The sequence below is a fragment of the Anomaloglossus baeobatrachus genome, chromosome 3, assembly GCF_048569485.1.
Source record: "Anomaloglossus baeobatrachus isolate aAnoBae1 chromosome 3, aAnoBae1.hap1, whole genome shotgun sequence".
Lineage (NCBI taxonomy): Eukaryota > Metazoa > Chordata > Amphibia > Anura > Aromobatidae > Anomaloglossus > Anomaloglossus baeobatrachus.
Genome location: NC_134355.1, coordinates 487,087,792 through 487,104,567, shown reverse-complemented (window position 1 = coordinate 487,104,567; position 16,776 = coordinate 487,087,792). Strand labels below are relative to the sequence as shown.

General features: G+C 42.9%; 1 protein-coding gene across 1 annotated transcript in view; it reads left to right on the top strand.

Annotated features, from left to right (window-relative positions):
* SKIL (SKI like proto-oncogene) overlaps positions 1-16,776 on the top strand; it is a 58,272-nt gene that overhangs the window by 26,794 nt on the left and 14,702 nt on the right. The window contains exons 4-5 of the mRNA XM_075340635.1: positions 2,195-2,442; positions 15,428-15,582. Of these exons, the coding sequence (XP_075196750.1) occupies positions 2,195-2,442; positions 15,428-15,582 (403 nt within the window). The remainder of the gene's footprint in view (positions 1-2,194; positions 2,443-15,427; positions 15,583-16,776) is intronic.

Here is a 16,776-nt window from a genome sequence, read left to right as displayed (position 1 = left end):
TATGTATGTGTGTGTGCATACTGCATAACATATATATTATATCACATGACACACATAATTATGCACACACACATATATATATATATATATATACACACACACAATTTTATATATATAATATATAGACATGCATATATATATATTACACACACGCACACTAATATATATATATTTGTATGTGTGTGTGTGTGTGTATATATAATATATATGTGTGTGCATAATGTGTCATGTGATATAATATATATGTTATGCAGTATGCACACACACATACATACATACATACATACACACACACACACACACACACACACACACACACACACACAATCATATTTTGCAGTCTTCAAAAAAAATGCTTTTTTAGTACGAGAGATGGAAAATTGCTATTTTGTTAGAGACTGATCCCCCATTATTTTGGTTACAAGAAGAAAATTTGGCGATTTGTCTTGAATCTTAGGCCTATGCATCCTCCCATCCAGCCTGTATGGGTTAACTTTCCATGCTGGCTACCCGCAGTGAGACAAATGCATAGTATAAATATTAATGGATTAAATGAAGTCTGAATTGAATTACACTTTGAAAGGCAGTGAATGCCGATGATTGAACAGATATTCTTCATCAATAGTGAAGGGAAAACAAAGATGTTATTTCATTTATGTCCTTGTAAACGTATCGGAGCGTAGTCATGTGAATCGTGAGCCATATTTCCTCCAAAAGGAAGTTGTTTAGTTCATTATGGGGTTTTACTAATTGCACACAACTTTCTAATCTCAGCATTTCTATTCATTCAGGATCTCTGCTTGCTGTTAGTGGGTGAAAATATTGGTTGGATGGTTTTTACCAATGGGTCAGTGCTCAGAATATGGTAATTATGCAGAGCAGCCTGAAGATAAAATAAACTAAATAAAAAGGCCATGTATCTAAAACCATATGGCTTTTTTAATTTAAAGAAAGAAAAAAAAATAAAAAATAAGCTCAATCTCAGGAATAGTGGTGGGTTTAAAAAAAATAAATATGCTTGAGAGATAGGGGAAAAACTGGCCACTTTTGATGTGTTGACAGATCTTGAGATGAATGTTTTTATTGTGCCAATTTCTATGGTATTTAAAGCATGGTGTATCTCACAAGGTAATAAATGCAGAGCAGCCTAAAGACATCCCCATAGGGTCCTGTGAGCCACACCCTTTTGGTAAAGGCCATAATTTTTTTTTTCTTTTGAAAGTAAGAAAAAAAACATACTGTACTCTATGGGAATGAAATAAGAAGAAAAACTAGTCACTTTTAACCTAATGACTGGTTCTTTTTAAAGGGAACCTGTCAGATGCAATATGCACCCAGAACCACGAGCAGTTCTGGGTGCATATTGCTAAACCGTGCCTAACAGTCCCTGTATACACTGGCATAGATAGAGATCTTTAAAAAAAAAAAAATATTTCTAAAGATATTTTATCATATGCTAATGAGGCCAGGGACTAGTGACAAGGGCGTTAGTTCCCTTGGCTAGTTAGCCCCCTTAGCATGTAAGTACACCCCTGTGGGCGTGCTAACATTCTAATGAATGTGTAGCGTCAGAGATATAGTCGATCTCACCGGGCTCTGCTGCTACCGCGCCAGAAGCTGGATTTCGGCTCATTGCGCATGATCAGAAGTCCTGGACTTTCAGTCATGCGTCCTATGAAGCCGGGTGTACGCGTCCCGGCTTCAAACTGGTGTAGTGCGCATGACCGGACGTCCTCCGGGGACGTCCCCTATCGTGCACACTGAGCCGAAAACCAACAGTGGCAGCAGAGGTGAGCCCGACCGTGCTTCTGATGCTGCGCATTCATTAGCATGTTAGCACGTCCATGTGGGCATGCTAAGGGGGCTGACTAGCCAAGGGAAGTAACGCCCTTGGTACTAGTCTCTGGCCTCATATGCATATTATAAAGAATCTTTAGAAATACTTATTCTATAGATCTCTTTATCTATGCTACTTGATACAGGGACAGTTAGGCAGGGATTAGCAATATGCATCCAGAACTTTTCGTGGTTCTAGGTGCAGATTTCACCTGACAGGTTCACTTTTACGACCTTGTCTAATTATTGACAACAAGTGATCTTAATCTTAAGTGTATATGTATAAATGTATGCAAATATATAGCTATCAGATTTTTCTGAATTTATTTACTTTTTTTTTTTCCCCTTTTCTTTCCAGTTACTATCTCTATATGTACGATAAAGTGGTGGCACCGCCAAATGTGTCCCTTTCTGCTGCTGTATCGCAAAGTAAGGATTCCAAACCCATAAGAAAAGAAATGGAAACGAACAAGCAGTCAGTAGCACAGTCTGAAAACCAGGCCCGGAGCACAAAGCATAAATCTACTACCTCATACCCTGACCTCTCCATGGAGGAACAGGAGAGCGTAGATCTGAAGCCGGATAAAGAGTCCAGTAATAGACAACGTAAGTAAAGCATGTGAACAGCACAAGCCGTGCTCCTCCAAGGAATATTGCAAGATGCCCTGATTAACAGCTTAGTTTTCTGTTGATACCTGGAATTATCTCCCTGATTGTTTTGCTGTCCCTGAGGGATGTGACATAATGTGATAAGACATGGAAACTGGCGTTCAGCTGTACAGGAGACACGATAGCAGAGAGATGCTGAATGATGATCATCAGTCAGTACATAATACACTGAAGATGATTTACTATATTGAAATACATCCCTTTTTTTGCTGAAAAAGCTTTTTTGCACAACGGCGCATATGAGTAATCTGCCACACTTAAGAAAATATTGTTTAGGTGCCAACTATAATGGTGTTCACAGCAAGTGCCATATGCCTGATCAAAGTCTACTCTCTTCTGAACGCATCCTACCAGCTCTGACTTGTCCCCTGCGTAGATAGAAAGCCATTAGGGAGAGCTAAAAGCGTATGTTATCAGTCTCTCCTGCCCTATGTGAGGATGACATAGTATGTGTACACCGCTCTGAGGCGGTTGAGCATCCACCCCCAAGGCTCCATTCTTTTTAACTTTGACTGCTTCAGTTAGCAAAGCACTGTGCTCTCCTATTTTCGGCAGTCCCACTGAAAATTAATGGAACCTTGAGGTGCATGCCTGACATCCTCCTGATAAGGGGATAACTTCAAATCTTGAGACACACACTTTAAAGGGAACCAATCACCAGGATTTTCGTATATAACATAGTGCCAGGATAGCACTGGTTTTATCAGGCTGATTCTATACATACCATTAGTGGTCAGCTCAGGTGTTTAGGTTTTGAAATCCAAGAAAGTGAAGTTTGTAAAATGAGCAGCTTCTTGAGTGACAGTTGCACTGGAGTAGCGAATATATTCATAGTTACCATATTTTTCGCTTTATAAGACGCACTTTTGTTCCCCCAAATTTTGGGGGAAAGTAGGGGGTGCGTCTTATAAACCGAATATACAGATTATATACTGCAGGGTCCAGGGGAGGTGGAGGCCGCTCTGGAGTAGTGCTGGGGGGGTTGATAGAGGCTTGTGAAGCTGCGGGCGGCAGCCTTTGATCTCCTGCACCCGCTCATATAATATGCACAGCCGCTGTCCACCACCATGGTGCTGAAACTGCACCGCGGCGATGGGCTGGGGGAGCTGTGCATATTATCTGCCTGTGCTTACCTTTGATCGCACATGCCGCCTCCCCCTGTGTTAGCTATGGCCCCCATGCTGCTGCCCATAGTAAAATAATAAACTCTTTACTCACCTCCTCCAGCGTGTCTGCCCGGTCTCCCTCCTGCTGCTGTGATCTTGCACGCAGAGATTTCTCTCTCTGCTGTCCCGATCACATGACCGCACCGAGAACCAGGTAGTAGGAAGTGCAGGAGACACTGGAGGAGCTCAACCCCGAGGAGGGTGACACCAGACAGGACACTGCTGCAGAAGGTAAGGAGTTTATTTTACTAAAAGCAGCAACATGGGGGCGATATCTAACAGTGGGCCTGTGCGCCTGCAAACAGTGGGCCTGTGCGCCTGCAAACAGTGGGCCTGTGCGCCTGCAAACAGTGGGCCTGTGCGCCTGCAAACAGTGGGCCTGTGCGCCTGCAAACAGTGGGCCTGTGCGCCTGCAAACAGTGGGCCTGTGCGCCTGCAAACAGTGGGCCTGCGCGCCTTACTGGGGGACGTGTTCAATATAAGGTGGCCATATCCAGATTAAGGTGGCTAATTTTAGGATGAGGGGGCTATGAGGGACATATACCCTATATTATTTGTTAGACGGACACTGGCATTATAAGACGGACCCCATTTATTAAAAAATTCTCTATTCCTTCACCAAATTTGGGGGTGCGTCTTATAATCAGGTGCGTCTTCTAAAGCAAAAAATACGGTATCTCCTTCCTTTGTTAGAATTGGCATAAGCATTACACAAACGACTTGCTGTGTCTAGCAGGACCTGTGGTGAGGTCATACCCATGTACCTGGTATATAGCTTTGGTGGCTGAGGCCCCGCCCCTTCTGGTCACATGGGTATGACCTCACCACAGGTCCTGCTAGACAGTGATTCGTTTGTATAATTCTTATGCTAATTCTAACAGAGGGAGGAGATAACTATGAATATATGATCTGCTCCAGTGCAACTGTCACTCAAGAAGCTGCTCATTCTACAAACTTCACTTTCTTGGATTTCAAAACCTAAACATCCGAACTGACCACTACAAGTATGTAGATAAGCAGCCCGATAGTGCCAGTATAGCACTGGCTTTAGGTTATCTACGAAAATCCTGGTGATTGGTTCCCTTTTAAAAGAGTTGGCCCATACCTAACAACTCCAGCTTAATCAATTCAGTACCTAACTTAAAACCAAACTGTGTATACTCCCCTCCAACAGCAGCAGTTTTCCTGCCACTCGTCCGCTGCAACTTATCCATATTCGATCAGAGCGGACATCCACGCTGATGAAATGGTAAAAGCTGGATGCAGCCAGTATGTGACAGTGTATACACTGGCTTTTTATTTTAAAGGCATTGTCCTCTACTTGGACAACCTCCTTCTCAATCTGGATGTTTGCCCCCCACATTAAATAAACACTTAGAATTATTGCCGTCGCTGCTCCAGCAGTGTTGGCACTCGCTCACAGGAAGTTGTTACAGTTACGTCATGCAAGGCCTGCGCATGAGCCCCAGGAGTGCAAGTGCTGGAACAACAGCGGTATCAGAGCATATGAGCATATGTGGGTTTTCTTGTGGTTAATTTTTTTGTTTTTTTTTTGCGGTAAACACTCAGATTGAGAAGTGGTTGTCCCTATAGTGGATAGGTGATTGTGCCCCCCATTTGGCATTTATAACTGTCCATAAACTCGGTCATCTACTTTATTCTGCATAAGATTTTATCCCCCCCCCCCTTTCGACACACCACTTGGTTTCTACTCCTTAAATAGTATTTGGTGGGATTAGTCTATTCCTGGTGTGTATACTTTTAATGTTTTAGTTTGATTCTGTTACTCCTCTAATGGAGTATTGACACAAGGCGTCCATCTATATATTTGCCGATTGTCAGCTATTTAATAGACATTCAGACAGGCTGCGTACACCTCTGATGTTCACAGATCGTAGATTGTTCAGTGCACATACTCGTTATTCTCAGCAGTGCATGTCCTGTTTACATAGGATGTGTTGCTGAGAATATTCAATTTTAAGCCAGATTAAAAATTTTCACCCAACAAGCTTTTTTTTTTTTTTTTTGTTGTCTTTCGGGGGATCTGCAGCCTGTTTACACTTCCCAATGATCAGCAATAATTCCTATGAACACTGGTTCCTAATAATCCTCTGGTGTAAACTTGTTCTAAAGGATTGGAATCCAGTTGATTTGAGATCACCAGGTAATGGATGAAATATACATGAATCCTTTTTGAGTAGTTTGCAGAGATTATTTGTGATGGCTGCTTCGTGGAGATCTATTTATAGGCTCGCCTTGTGAATCTCATGACACTGCTCACATTATCTCTAGCCTGTTATACTTGGCTAAGGTGAAGGATAAGCCACATGCATTGTACTTTTTTCTGCTGCTTATGGACAGAGGCAAATGGCTGAAAACGATTTATTAACTAATCACAGGCTATAAAGGATGCAGAGAACCTAATGTTCTTTCGTTACTGCCTTCCCAATATCTTTGTGCAATGGGGGCCACCTTTTAGTCTTTGTATTTTTTTTAATGTATTTTATTTCAATGCTCTTTTTCCAACCTACAGATATGATATAACATATTGATCTATTACTGGATTGTCTTTGATTAAACAAGAAATAGTCATACAAATACAGAAGTCTTAAGGAAATCTGTGTTGGGCACAAAGTATTTTTGCTGTTGCCAGGGCCTGATGAGGTAGAATACGAGGAGGCAGCGCGTAATCTGTCCAGCGATGTTTTTTCCTGTGGCATTTAAAGTAAAACTCCTTACTAGTGCCTGACCCAGGGCCGTAGGGTACCCGGTCCCCGGCTTTTAGTTTTCAGGGGATTGTCACAGGTGGCTGTGCCCGGTCCCATGACCCTGGTGACAGTTAAAAGAAGTCTGAAAAAAATAGTAAAAATAAAATAAGTGTCTTGTGACGCCACCTACGGTTCCCGGTAATATTACCGGTGCTGCTTGCAGACCTCCGGGTGATGATAAAGCAGCTAGTTTATCACGCTCCCCGTAGATGTAGCGATGTCCCCGGGGCCTTTGGGAAGGATCAAGATTTTACACACAGGGAGGCAGCTTACCACACGAGTCTTTATACCGGTTTCTTTAAGGCCACTGATGTGCAGCTCCCCATGTTCAGACAAACGAAGTCCATAGTGAGATTTGTACCTTTTGATAACAATAACTATCTCACACACACACACACGGTCTTTCTTTCTGTACCTTTACTGATGTTGTTGGCAAAGTTAAGTCCTGGGTACAATCCGGGTGGTCAGGTGGCAGGTAGGTTTTCCACATTTGTGAGTTATGAGTAGTGTTGAGCGGACCCGGATCTGAAAAATTCGGATCCGCACAGTTCGAGGTTCCGATCAGAGTCCGACCAGTACCCGGGTTCCGGGGTGCACGATCTGGATCCGTTTTTTTTTATTATTATTTTTTTTATTTCTATATTTTTTTTTTTTCTCTCCTCTCCTCTCCTCTCCTCTTTTCTCTCTGATTTATAGCCGATCCGCTCAACTCTAGTTATGAGGCCTCCTTGTTACTGTATGTTTGTTTAAGCCCTGGGCTGTCTAAAACCTAGCCCTGACCTCTCCTTTATCTCTTACTTGTATAGCAGGTGATGAGAACCGTTCTCCTGGGTACCACTAACTCCGCTGTGGTCCCTGGCTCTATTAATGGCGGTGCTACAAGTGTTTCTGCGCGAAGAGACTGAAGTCCCCTTCGCTCTCCGATCTTTTCTGCTGGGCCTGACTGAACCCATGCAGACTCGGACTCCGGTATCTGGGTTGCTTCTTCTGGGTTGAACCGAACTGGTCCCTCCGCCCCCTTTCTGTCTCGCCTCACCTCCGACCCTCACACTGGATCTCTCTCACTTCACTCGACTCGACTGACTCTACCAACTGTCTCTTTTGACTTGCCCTGACTGGAGATAACCGGCTCTGACTGGAAGTAACTGGCTTCCCGCCCACTCACCTCAGACACCTCACCCACTAAGGTCCACCCCCAGGCTGGTGTCATGGACAGTGCCCACCACCATACAAGTTCAGCTGCACTAGACTCTAACCACTAGTGATGGGCAGTCCGGCTCTTTTTGATGAGCCGGCTCATTCGGCTCGGCTCACCAAAAAGAATCGGCTCTTTCGGCTCAAAAAACGGCTCTTTTTTAAAAAAAAACCCCTCTGCTCCACCTTGTGATGATACAGAACCTCACCTGTACATTGGGAACCTCATTCTACACCCTTGTATGTATCTAGTGAAGCAGTAAAAACAGTTTTTAGCATTATTGTTTCCGTTTCCTCAGATTGTCAGCTCTTCTGGACAGGGCCCTCGCTCCTCTTTTATGTGGTGTTTTTTGTACATGTCCTTTCTACATTAGTCAGTGCTCTGATATGTGTCGCTCCTACAAAAGATTATAATTCCTGAAAATAAAGGCGAGTTGCAGTTACTGTGCTGCCTGTCACTATATGTGCAACACACACACACACACACTGTACATACTGAACACAAAGGACACACATACATACACATTGTACACACATACTGTACATACTGAACACAAAGGACACACATACACACACATTGTACACACATACTGTACATACTGAACACAAAGGACACACATACATACACACATTGTACACACATACTGTACATACTGAACACAAAGGACACACATACATACACACATTGTACACACATACTGTACATACTGAACACAAAGGACACACATACATACACACATTGTACACACACACTGTACATACTGAACACAAAGGACACACATACACACACATTGTACACACATACTGTACATACTGAACACAAAGGACACACATACATACACACATTGTACACACATACTGTACATACTGAACACAAAGGACACACATACATACACACATTGTACACACATACTGTACATACTGAACACAAAGGACACACATACATACACACATTGTACACACATACTGTACATACTGAACACAAAGGACACACATACACACACATTGTACACACATACTGTACATACTGAACACAAAGGACACACATACATACACACATTGTACACACATACTGTACATACTGAACACAAAGGACACACATACATACACACATTGTACACACACACTGTACATACTGAACACAAAGGACACACATACATACACACATTGTACACACATACTGTACATACTGAACACAAAGGACACACATACATACACACATTGTACACACACACTGTACATACTGAACACAAAGGACACACATTGTACACACACACTGTACATACTGAACACAAAGGACACACATACACACACATTGTACACACATACTGTACATACTGAACACAAAGGACACACATACATACACACATTGTACACACACACTGTACATACTGAACACAAAGGACACACATACATACACACATTGTACACACATACTGTACATACTGAACACAAAGGACACACATACATACACACATTGTACACACACACTGTACATACTGAACACAAAGGACACACATACATACACACATTGTACACACATACTGTACATACTGAACACAAAGGACACACATACATACACACATTGTACACACACACTGTACATACTGAACACAAAGGACACACATTGTACACACACACTGTACATACTGAACACAAAGGACACACATACACACACATTGTACACACATACTGTACATACTGAACACAAAGGACACACATACATACACACATTGTACACACACACTGTACATACTGAACACAAAGGACACACATACATACACACATTGTACACACATACTGTACATACTGAACACAAAGGACACACATACACACATTGTACACACATACTGTACATACTGAACACAAAGGACACACATACACACATTGTACACACATACTGTACATACTGAACACAAAGGACACACATACACACATTGTACACACATACTGTACATACTGAACACAAAGGACACACATACATACACACATTGTACACACATACTGTACGCACACCAACATATGGAAGCATAGGATACTGAATAGCAAAATCAGTTTATTACAACACAACCTGGAACAGAAATGTTTAAATGCTAACATAGCATGGGTCCAACTTCTGCTGGTGGTGCACAGCACTACAAGTCCCAGCAAGTGGAACACAATATGGCAATGCAACACTAGTTACATACCAACTTTTTTAACAGTTAAGTGACAATAAATGTCATTGAGGTAGTATTGCACATAAAACAAATGTATAGAGGTTGTCCTGACTAACATTGATGGTCTGGCCTTACTATAGGTAATCAATGTGTGATGGCTGGAGGGCGGATGTGCGGTATCTAGCCGCTGTCACTACATACAAGATGGAGCACCTTCATAACAGCAAATCTGGCCAACATTAAGAACAGCTGATCATCCGAGGTGTCGGGTGCGGCCCTACAGCAATCACACATTGATCAACTAAAGCAGAGGTGAGGAACTCCAGGTCTGGAGGGTTGCAGGTCATGTGTCCAGGATTTCCTTATGGTACTGTCACACTGGTGGAGGATCGCCTCTGAACATGCCTGTAGTCCAGGCGAGGCAGGGAGCTATACTTTGTATGGCTCCCGTCATGTGTCAGAACACTATTGCTGCGTCACACGCGGCAATGTGTTCAGATCGCCTGCTCCTCATCGCCAGGTTTCCCAGCAGTGCTAGGCAACCTCCGAATTCAGGAGATGAGCGGTGGCAGCGGGAAATTGCCCTGTCACACGAGGCGACACACTGGCGATGTCATTGTAACTTGACCATGCCTACTAAGTTGCAGCAACATCGCCAGTGATACCTCCCTGTCTGACGGGGTCTTTAGTATTGCACAGTTGATAATTGAATCATCTACACTGTGTGTGGCACTCAAGACCTGAAGTTTCCCATCTCTGAATTAAAGTAAGGGCCCTGTCACACATGTCAATGTGGTGGGCAACGTCGCTGATGACCGTGTGACCCCGCCCACCGCATCAACGTCACGGGTGAGATGTCATATGTGACGATCTCACCTGCGACTTCTCCTGCAATGTCGCTGTGTGATGCCATAGCATCACACCAGTGTCTCCAGGAGCTATAGTGCAGCTCCTGAAGTCGCTGGTGTGAAGGTGTCACATGCAGCGATGTCGCTAGATTGCAGTTGCGTGGTTTTCGGTCCGGACCGAAAACTTCGCGACTGTGACCAGCGATAAATTGTGGGGCGATTTTGCCGGGTCACACGTGGCGATGCACTCACGATATCGCCACAGTGACATCGCTGTGGCGATATCGTGAGTCACATTAGGCTGCGGGGAAACCAGGAGAGGTAAGTACAGATTTATTTTTTAATGAGTACACGCTCGCCAGAGGATTATGGGGGAGGAGGGGGGTGCATTATAGTCTATGGCGAGTTGTGAGGCTGCATTATGCTATGTGGAAGGCTGTGAGGCTGCATTATACTATATGGAGGGCTGTGAGGCAGTATTATACTATATGGAGGATAATGGGGGTGCATTATTATAATTGGATGACTATGGGGGACTATGGGATGCATTATAATATATAAATGACTATGAGGGTGCATTGTGATATATGGAGGAATATGGGGATGCGTTATAATAATTGTATGACTATGGTGGTGGGAGGGGAACACCATATATACCAGGATAAGGGACATATATACACGGGGCCCATACATATGATCTGACTAACATGTGTGCGCACGGAGTGTGACAGGTGGGGGAGTGCCCAGGTCTACATTTCACACTGTGGCTCACCAGACTCTAGTTACGCCACTGATAATTAGGAAGCGATACAAAAAAAAGTGTTTTATAGATGTGTGCAGATGTCAGATCTATTTACATCTAAAAATGCCAGGATTTGTTAACAGAAATAGAAAAAAAGTCTTAACTGCGAGAATTGTGACACCGCAACGCCACAGACACATGCATATAGAGGCTAATGAATATGTTGTATGTAGTCACCAAACTAGTAAAAAAATATCAATTGTGGTCACAAAAAAAAATACACACACACACACACACACTCATACACACACACTCTCACACACACTCTCACACACACATGCACATACACACACACACACACACACACACACACACTCTCTCACACACACACACACACACACACACACACACACACACACACACACACACACACAGCAGCTTCCACTAAACATTGAAGGAATGGAGACATGGCTTATTATCAATAATTTTCTCTCTTTTATGCCAGAAAGAAAACCTTACAGGTTTAAATGAACATGTCAGGGGTCCATTGTTATCAGCAAACAAGCTGAGCCCCTCTCCTCCTACACATTACCATATGTGCCAGTCGAGGTCAGAAAACTAAACCCTAGCACATCATTCCCTGATACTCAATTGTGCCCACTGAACTAAGGAAGAACCACTATGTGTGTATAGCTTTAAGTGTCAGCTCCTGCCCAGAGCTTGTGTTTACTTTACTCTTCTCCTTATCTCCTGCTTCCCCCTGAAGCAGAGAAAAAAAAAAAAAAGCGCTCTTTATGGCTCGTTCACTTTGATGATTCGGCTCATATCGTTCACTTCAAAGAGCCGGCTCAAAGAATCGGCTCGTTCGCGAACGACACATCACTACTAACCACGGTTTAGTGGAGTGTTGTGATGAGTCCGGTCTGTGTGCGTGTCTCATGTGAATTCTCCTAATGTGGAAATCCCTTCCTGCACCTACCAGGTGTTACTGTGGCTACTTAACCATAGGATGCCACACTAGTGATGAGTGAGCACTACAGTACTCTGTACTCATTAAGATCAATTAGTGCTTGGATGGATGCGAGTTCCATTTTACTCTGGTTCCCAAGCCATGCCCATCCAAGCATCATCTGATCTCAACAAGTAACAAGCACCTGACCATGAGGACTTTACTGATAAGAATTGGAGCTGGAAATTGTGATCACATTGTTCTAGAATTACTTAGTGTGTATTTAGAGGAGTTTCTTTTTATGTTACTTTGTTGGCATTTTATTGCAATTGTGATAAATAAAATGGCTCCAGCAGCCACATGGTCCATAGGTAACTGTCTGTAAAATGCTCCAGCTTGTGGCAAGGTACTGTCACACATAACGAGATCGCTAGCGAGATCGCAGCTGAGTCACGGTTTCTATGACGCAGTAGCGATCCCGTTAGCGATCTCGTTATGTGTGACACCTACCAGCGATCAGGCCCCTGCTGTGAGATCTCTAGTACTTGCAGAATGGTCCAGGCCATTTTCTTCAAAGGCGATGTTCTGCTGGGCAGGACACATCGCTGTATTTGACACTGTGTGACAGGGTCCCAGTGACTGCCGAGATCATTATACAGGTCGCTACTGCGACCTGTATTGTTCCTGCATCGCTGGTAAGATCTGACTGTGTGACATCTCACCTGCGACCTCCCAGCGACTTACCAGTGATCCCTATCAGGTCGCATCGTTTTCGGGATCGCTGGTAAGTCGTTGTGTGTGACTGGGCCTTAAGAGTTCACTTCCATTGGCCACACTAGTAGTTTATAGCCACTATTAAAGCACTATCAACCCCCTTGATTAGTAGACATGATATGGGCATTGAATCACAACAATTATTTCCAGCCAAGCCTACAAATCAAAAGTGGTGCCTGAGTTTCCTGCACGTAGAATGTTCTCAAGGTTCTGGTTGATGGGCACACACTACCAATATTTGACTATTTTTGTTACCTGTGCAGAGGTCATTGTGCAGAGAGGTAGAGCAGATTGACAAAGTTAATCACTTATCGGTACATAATTATATGGGTTGACAAAAGGCATAGGTCCATCAAGATCAACCTTTCTCCCAAAGTTATAAATAATTTAGCAATATAAAATGTAAAACCCAGAATGTCATTTGTTGTCAGAAAAGTATCTAGGCCTTTTTTGAATGCTGTTTGTATTTACCATTATTACCTATTGTGGTAAGGCATTCAAGTTTGACTGCCTGAACTGAAAAGAACCTTTTCCTGTTTAGCTGCCGAAGTCTCATCTTCTTCTTTTCTTTGCGAGTAATAAATACACCCCCCCCGTTCAATTAAATGAAATATAATATAAATATATATAAATTTATATATTTTTTTCATACCTGTACACTGTCAGTTTGGCTACATCCCTCATGCTGCAGTGACTGAAATATATGGCACGTTGTGCGGACTGAGTGGACATTGTATTTGCCTTATCCTACTAAGGCTGCTTTCACACATCCGATTTTAGCAGTGCGGCTAAATCCGGCTCTAAAACCTATGCAACTGATGCGGCGAAAAAAAACCGCATCCTTTGCATACGTTTTTACATGCGGCCCATCCGTTTTTTGCCGGTTGCGGTTCGCTACTGAGCATGCGCAGTGCAAAAAACAGCATGCGACGGCCGGATGTGTTTTTTGCCGCATCCGGCGTCCATAGGCATGCATTGGAAAAAGCGCCGCATCGGCCGGATGCGGCGCAATGCGTTTTTTTTCGCCGCACAAAAAAACGTGCCAGGCAATGTTCCATCCGGTTGCCGCATGGGCTAAATATGCCGCATCCGGCAAAACCGGACCCGAACGCCAGGCTTGCGGCACAATCCGGCACTAATGAAAGTCTATGCGGAAAAAACGCAACCAGCGGCAAAAAAAAAAACGGTTGCATTTTTTCTGCAAAGAGCCGGATTGTGCCGCACAGGAAAAACCGGATGTGTGAAAGCAGCCTAATCAGCTTTTGGTCACAGAATGCAGTGCGCTGGAATGCCAGGAGACTTTGGCTGCGTGCACACAGTGCGTTTTTGGTGCAGATTCTTCACAAATCTGCATGCCTATCTTCATGCCAGCGAAGACCATGAGAATTGTGAAGTGCTGTGTACACATTGCTTATTTTGTCCTTGCAGGATTGCTGCAGAAAAACTGCAGCATGTAAAGTGTTAATGCATTTTTGCCTGCGCTTTTAAGGCTCTGTTGATACTAGAAAAAGGATTTTTCTCGAAATTTCTTGAGTCTGAAAGATTAGCGCACTTGCGGTCATAAACCGCACCAATAACTCACTGAAAACCGCATGCGTTTTTACCATGGCTTTGTGCGTTTTTGGTGCGTTTTTTTATGCGTTTTTTCCGCAGGTTGGTCCCTGCGGCTTTTTACCATTTATCTATGGCAAAAAACGTGGGTACCTGCAGAAAAGAAGTGACATGCACGTTTCTGCAGAGAGAATGTTCTTGAGAAAAAAGCGCAGTGTGCGCACAGCTATTTTATTTTTTCCATAAGTTTTGCTGGGGAATGTTTGCAGAAAGATGACAACCATTTTCTTGAGAAATTTATGCAGCAAAACCGCAAAAAAACAGCAGTTAAAACCTCAGTGTGTGAACAAGGCCTTAGCCCTTTCACCCATTGACTGTATTAAGAAAATAGTATGGCACAAAACCACTTTTCTTTCTTTTTTTTTTTTTTTTTTCTTGTGCCTTTCTGTCAGAAGGTAGACTTGATGTAGAACATTTCTGCACCAAATACGCAGCATGCGCATATAGCCTTTAAAACGCGAGCTATAGTTATGTATTTTTATTTATTTTTCTTCATTTTTTACGAAAACTATTAAGATAGATGAGCTCTGAGCTGGCCATTGTGTATATGTAAACAGAGTTTTCACCATGCCTAACCATATAACATTTTCTTGTGGGATCTTTTAGATGAGGCCATTAAGATCACAAAGGCATGTCGCTGCCCTGGTTTTCCGCTGTCCTCTTTTCTCCAATTTTAGTATGTATATTAATCATGTACGCTTCTATCTGTAGAAGCCAGCAATGGGGAGAAAGACCCTCCAGTCTGTAATAAAGACGATATATGTGAGGATGACAAGGGTCACATTATGGAAGAAGTTGTCAAGACCTTCCTTAAACAGCAAGAAAAATTAAATTACATTTTACAGAAAAAGCACCAAATCCAGATGGTAAGTGCAGGACTATTGTGACTTGCGGAAGCTTGGAATTGTTGATATTGTCTGTACCTGGACATTCTTTGTCTTTGATTTATTTTTCTCCATGGTATATCTTTTAATGTCCAATAGCAACTGATAATGCATTGAATTCCAATGTACTGTGCTGATATAAAATGGTCTGTATGCAAATCATAATCTGCTTCTACAAGATTGTTGAATCCGTGATATGCAAATCTGAACCGCATAGAAAACCTGCATTACTCGTCACTGTCACATTCATAAAATGTAAGGGCATAATTAGAGTAAGATGCAATAAGGCTGTATATTCCTCTTTGTTCATCAAGGTATTCTGTGATCTTCATGTTGGAAAATCTTTTATAAGGGTGCATTCAGACATTGGTGTATGACGGTCAGAGTACGGCCCATCATGATGTATGGACTGCCTGCGGGGCGCCCAACCTAAACTCTGCAGTCTCACCTACGCCTATGAAACTTTGTAGTTTTCATCCTGGTCACTGTACCACATAATAGCTGGACATGTCCCATTTTAAGTTTTCTGCGAATTAGATTTCAGTGCACAGGAGCCGGACTGGAGTCTCCTCCTCCCTGTCTGTGATTTCCCCAGTCCCTTCAGCCTGTGAATGACAAGTCACTGCTATTAAAATTGTCTCTCCAGAAAGGAAAGCAACAGACTCTAGCGCCATCTATTGGAATTAGCAATCCTACAATTCACTGCTAAAAATTCAGACTGGAGGCAGGCAGAGGGGGACGGGGAATTGGACAGGGAGAATACCCAGAGTACAGTCTGACCCCGTGTACTGAAATCTAGTTATCCATAAACTTGAGTGGTGATTAAAAAAAAACCAAAAAAAAACCAAAATGGATATCTTCACCAAAGATATCAGTATTACAGTGCCTTAATAGCTGTGTTTTTACTATAAATTATAAAAGCTTGCTGACCAGTTCTCTTTAAAGGGAACCAATTGCCAGGATTTTTGTATATAACCTAGTGCCAGTATAGCACTGGCTTTATCAGGCTGATTCTATACATACCTGTAGTGGTCAGCTCAAATGGTTAGGTTTTGAAATCCAAGAAAGTAAAGTTTATAAAATCGGCAGCTTCTTGAGTGACAACAGCAGAGGAGAAGATAATATCTGGCGGAATATTCAGAGTTATCCCCTCCCCCTGTTAGAATTAGCATAAGT